Source organism: Fukomys damarensis, unplaced genomic scaffold, assembly GCF_012274545.1.
Source record: "Fukomys damarensis isolate Sample0158 unplaced genomic scaffold, DMR_v1.0_HiC HiC_scaffold_24, whole genome shotgun sequence".
Lineage (NCBI taxonomy): Eukaryota > Metazoa > Chordata > Mammalia > Rodentia > Bathyergidae > Fukomys > Fukomys damarensis.
In genome coordinates, this window is record NW_022900936.1 from 2,116,303 (window position 1) to 2,121,685 (window position 5,383).

Below are 5,383 nucleotides of genomic sequence, written 5' to 3' on the forward strand. Positions count from 1 at the left end.
GGGTGGGGACGCGGCCCTGCGCCACCTGCTGAAGCTGCACCGCACTGAGATCGCGGTGGCGGTGGACAGCGCATTCCCGCTGCTGCACTCGCTGGCTGACCACGACGTCATCCCTGAGGACAAGTTCCAGGTGGACCCTGACCCTGACCCCGCACGCGCTAGGGGAGGGAGCCAGGGCTGCTTCCCTGTGGACCCCTGACCCTGCTTCTCCTGGCCCTCGCCTTCCCCGGCCACCCCAACCTCTTCACAGGCCAGCCCCGATGCTCCCAGGCCCAATCCGAGCCAGGGAGGGGCACTTCCAGGCCAGGCCCGGCTGCTGTCCCGCCTGAGGGGGCAGCAGGAAGCGGGTTCCAGGCAGGGCCTCCACACACTTGTTGCCCCAGGAGACGATGCGGCTGAAGGAGAAGGAGGGCTGTCCCCAGGCCTTCCACACCCTGCTGTCCTGGCTGCTGACCCAGGACTCTGCGGCCATCGTGGACTTCTGGAGGGTCCTCTTCAAGGACTACAACCTGGAGCACTACAGCGGGCTGCGGCCCATCCTGGATGGCTTCCCCAAAGGTGAGCAGAGTGGGAGGTGCTTGGGGAGACCTCGAGAGACTTCCCAGGACTGCTGGGCTCTGAGGGGCAGACACAGAGGCCTCACCCGCCTGACCCCAAGGGTGTCACGTTCTGGCCCACCCGCATCACCCCTATGCCCTGCAGAAGTGGACCTCAGCCAGTCCCGGAAGGGGAAGAAGCCCCTCAGTGGCCCCAAGGCTTCTGCACTGCCTCCCAGACACCCCACCAAGAGGAAGGCCCTGGAGGAGCCCCGGGCTGCCCCGCCCACAGCCCTGACACCGAGGGGCACCCAGAGCCCAGGTACCAGAGGAGAAGCCTGCCAGGGTCATGCCCCCACCCTCCCTGTGGTGCGTAGGCCCCCAGCTGGGCCCACTCCTGCCTCTTCTGCCCAAGGCCAGGATCCCAGGGCTTGGGGTTTCCACAGGGGGCCCCCAGGGATGCCGGGAGACCCAGCACCTGCCCTACCCAGTGCTCCCCAGCCAGCTGACCCCAGTACCCCTTTGCAGGTGCCCAGCAGAAGGTCAAGCCCCCCAAGAAGCCAGAGGGCAACTTGGAGCCACAGCGCCTCCCCCTGGGGAACGGTGAGTGAGACCCAGGGTTTCAGGTCTCAGGAGCTGCCATGCAGGGGTCTGTCCTATCCTGGGCCTCACTGGCCTCTGTGGCACTCCCAGACCTGGGAAGAGGGGCTGCCTGGTTCTACCTGCTGCCCTCCCCACACGTCCCTGCTCTGACCCCCCAACCCCACAGGTGCTCCCATCCTCCTAGGGTCCAGGCCCTGTGCCCTCTTGCTCTTTCCATCCTCCCCCTTCCCTGGGGCTCCTGACCGAGACCTGTGCTCCCTAGTGCTCCCCAGTGCAGGGAACTCTGGGCCCAGGTTATTGGGGCATGCCCCTCTGGCCTCACCTGTGGGCTGACTTTCGGGGTGGGGCAGGAGAGAGGATCCCATGGCCCAGCCCTGCCCACACCTGCCGGTTCCACTTGGCTGCCTGCTGTGGAGGAGGAGCCAGGAGCCCTCTTCCTAGCCAGTGACCCCATCCCTCCTCCAGGGATGCAGACCATGTCAGCTTCTGTCCAGAGGGCGGTGGCTGTGTCCTCAGGGGATGTGCCTGGAGCCCGTGGAGCTGTGGAGGGCATCCTCATCCAGAAGGTGTTTGAGTCAGGTGGGCGCACAGGGTGGGGACCGCTGCCCCGGGCGGAAGCAGGACCCTGTCCTTGGTTGGCTCCCTGGTGGCCCCAGGGCAGGCGGGGTCCCACGGGGGCAGCAGTGTCGTGCATGCTCTGTGACTGCAGCTGCAGGAGAGAGGGCGGACAGTGGTCTAGGCGCTCGTCCTGGCCTGGGGCTTCCACCCCTCAAGGACCGACCTGCTGGTCACCGGTCACTGCCTGAGGGAGTCCTGGCAGTGTGTCTTCAGGCCGCACTCCCCCACACCCTCTCCTCCCTCCCCATGCGCCTCCTATCTGATTCCCCGAACTCTGGCCTTGGGAGGCGACCCTGTTGGCCACACACAGTCACCAGCCTCTCCGACGGGACACAGCAGGTCCTCTGGTGGCCCGGACACCACCGCACCCCTCTGTGCTGGCCCCGGGCTGGGAAAGCAAAGTACAGCCCAGAGGGGCATAGGATCCAATGTCAGCCCAGGGTCCCTAGGCACACAGGTGGCCCCGAGGACCCTGCGTGGGTGTTTGGGGGCTGCCACAACAGCTGTCACAGACAGCGGTGAACCACAGATTCCCAAAGCCAGGTGTGGGCAGGACCACCTCCCTCCCTCCTCCTGCTTCTCCTGGTCCTGTGCCGCCGCCCCAAATTCTGTGCCACAGCTGTGTGGCTGGGCCTCTGCCTGGCTCCAGGTGGCTGTCCCCTGTCTTCTCCTCTTCTCTGAGGACGCCAGTCATGAGACGCAGGGTCCAGTATGGCTTCATCTGAACCAGTTACACCGGCACAGACCCTATTTCCAAATAATTCCTGCACTGAGGCTCTGAGGCCAGGGATTGGGGACCCCCCCATACTGGGCCCACCCTTGGTGGTTAGGAAATGCGAATTATCTCTGCCTGATGGCCCCACTGCCGCTGGCAGGGCTGTAGGAGCGGGGAGAGCCCAGGATGTACCCTGACATCTCCTCCCAGGGGGCTCCAAGAAGTGCATCCAGGTGGGGGGCGAGTTTTATTCCCCCAGCAAGTTTGAAGACCCTGGCGGCAAGAACAAGACCCGCAGCAGTGGCGGGGGCCTGAAGGCCCTGGTCCGGGCCAAGGGAGCCCAGGGCTCTGTCCCTGTAAGTGCTGCCCCGACCCCCACCCCGAGGCTCCCCTCACGGCCCAGGTTGCTGACTTGATCCTCCTCCCAGGGTGGAGGAGAGCCCCGGGTCGGCCAGCAGGCTAAGGCCCCCATCAATCCGGCGCTGACCAGTGAGCCCCAGCTGCACCAGGTAACGCCCGGCACCGCGCAGCCAGGCACCCCTGGCCCTGGTCCTGGGCACTGGGTGGCTGCACAGCCATCTGCACTCCTGCCCCTCCCCTCACTCTCTTCCTGCCCGGCAATTGTTTTTTTTTTCTGATAAAGCACAATTGTAAAATTTCAAGTAACATGAACAAAGTGAGGGTTTCCCTGGATTCCAGACCACAGAATTCAGTCCAGATTGTACTGAGCACCTCTCCGGGGCTGGGGCGTGGGGTTCCTGGGGACGGCGAGCTTGTCCTGCTCAACACTGTCTTTAGATGAGGTGGAACTGCTATGGCTGGCCAGGGGTCAGAGAAGGGAAGGGGTCGGGGTCAGGGGTCAGGGAAGATGCCATGGGGGCTGTGGTTGTGGGGTGGGGCCAGCCCAACCCGGCAGCCTGGGGACCCCCGAGAGCATGGCGGGTACCATCTGGGGAGAGGTGCGGAGAGGGTGGAGGCCTCAGGGAGGGGACAGCAGGTGCCTGGGGCTGATAGGAGAGGCCCTGAAGCCTGCACTCCCCTGGGGTTGGTGGGGCAGCCGTGTCAGGATGGAGGGCAGGCCAGGCCTGGCCTGCAGGGGGCGCTCCTGAGTCTGCATGGGCTCCTGTCTCCCGGTCAGAAGAACGAGGATGAGTGTACGGTGTGCCGGGACGGTGGGGAGCTGATCTGCTGCGACGGCTGTCCCCGGGCCTTCCACCTGGCGTGCCTGTCCCCACCCCTGCGGGAGGTCCCCAGGTGAGAGCCCCGCCACCTGAACCGCGGATCCTGGCTGGAAGGGGCCCAGGAGGCACTGGGTGGCTCAGAGCCCTGGCTGTGGGGTGGGCCTGGGTTCTCCCCACACCCCTCGGGCACCTCCCTCCCCAGCACCCCACACTTCAGATGGCTCCGAACGGAGGCCTTGGAGGCACACCCCACCAGGGGTAGACACCCCCACCCTGGGCTCTCCTCCGCATGGGCCTGGGGGCCCAGCTCACTTCCTGCCTGGCCTCAGTTTCCCCATCTGTGAAGGAAATGGTGAGGTGGAGGAGCCCCAGTCTCCCCAGCTTTGTGGGTTTGGGTCTATGGTCTCCTTTGCCCTGCATGCCTGTGACCGGTGACGAGAGCAGTGGCACCTGGAGGTGTTCGCGCTGCCTGCAGGGGAGAGGCCAGCAAGGCCTGGCCAGGGCCCAGGACCTGCGACCCCCAGAACCTCCCACAGAGCCCCTGGTATGTGGCTTGCCCCCTGCTCACCTTCCTGTCCTCCTCTCCAGGGCCTCCTCCCCGCCCCTTCCTCCTGAGGAGCCTTCCCTTGGGCCCAGCCTGCGGCCTCCTGCAGGCCTCCCCACCTCCCCGCCCTGGCACAGCAACATGCTGTGACCACTGCTGGCCTCTGGGTGTCTGTGCTTGCAACACGCGCCCTGCTCACTGCCCAGTGTTCACCTTGAGAGCCCCGAGGCCACGGCCCACTCAGATGCAGCAAGGGGCACTCGGCCTGGTCCTGCACCCTGCCCTTTCCTGCTGCACCCCTGGTGTGTCGTCACTGCCCTGCACCTGCCCTCCCCATGTCCCTGCTCCATGTCCCTGAATCCCGGGCCCTGGGCTGGGCCAGGCAGCAGCCTTGTGGCCCTCTGAGGGCGACTCTGGGTTCCAGGTCCCCCAGGGGCCTCGGGCCTCCAGCGAGGATGTGCGGGCACTGCCCAGGGAGCCTCCGTCAGATCCTGCTCTCTCCTTCTTGCACCTGCTGGCCCCGCCTCCCGCAGGCCCCCTGCCCGTGCTGGACCCCATGGCCCTGCGCCCCCTGCTGAGCTCCATCCCTGAGGGGCAGCAGGTGAGGGCAGGGCGCTGTCTCAGGAGCTCAGGCCCCCAGGTGGGGGGATAAACTGGAATCACAGACTGCTGGGGAGGAGGGGGTGAGCCAGATGGGGTGGGGGGTGGCAGAGCACGGGAAGTGTGTGTGTGTGTGTGTGTGTGTGTGTGTGTGTGTGTGGGAGCTTCTGTGTGCATGTGTGTGGCCAGAGTGGGGATTCCTGGATGGCGTCCCCCAGGCCAACATTCTCCCACGGCTCTGAAATCCCCACCCCAGCTCCAGCTTGGGTTTCACCCCAACCCCGAGGCAGGACGGTAAAGCTGGGAAGGGTCCAGCCCGGCCAGAACTCGCCTGCCTCGTCCTCCCTTCCAGCCCCTCCTGCCTCCTCTGGGGCAACACAATCCGGGACTTGTGCTCCTGGCCTGAGGCTTTCCTTGGGCGCCCGACCGACCGGGTCTCGATCTGCGGCCTGCTAGCGCTGCTCCGGGGGACCCCGGGGGGAGGAAAGAGCTAAGGGCGCGGGTTTGGTGCCCCCCACCCCGTCCGCGCTCCGGGTCACCTCTGCTGTGCCCCACAGGGCCCTGCGCCTAGCGCGAGGTGCGGAGT

At 66.1% G+C, this 5,383-nt stretch overlaps 1 protein-coding gene across 1 annotated transcript in view; it reads left to right on the forward strand.

The window, feature by feature from the left end:
• The window catches only part of Aire (autoimmune regulator), a 13,771-nt gene that overhangs the window by 6,974 nt on the left and 1,414 nt on the right, over positions 1-5,383 (forward strand). Inside the window, exons 6-15 of the mRNA XM_019209343.2 lie at positions 6-130; positions 384-558; positions 703-858; positions 1,065-1,139; positions 1,605-1,718; positions 2,683-2,828; positions 2,901-2,981; positions 3,611-3,726; positions 4,098-4,197; positions 4,622-4,837. Of these exons, the coding sequence (XP_019064888.1) occupies positions 6-130; positions 384-558; positions 703-858; positions 1,065-1,139; positions 1,605-1,718; positions 2,683-2,828; positions 2,901-2,981; positions 3,611-3,726; positions 4,098-4,197; positions 4,622-4,837 (1,304 nt within the window). The remainder of the gene's footprint in view (positions 1-5; positions 131-383; positions 559-702; positions 859-1,064; positions 1,140-1,604; positions 1,719-2,682; positions 2,829-2,900; positions 2,982-3,610; positions 3,727-4,097; positions 4,198-4,621; positions 4,838-5,383) is intronic.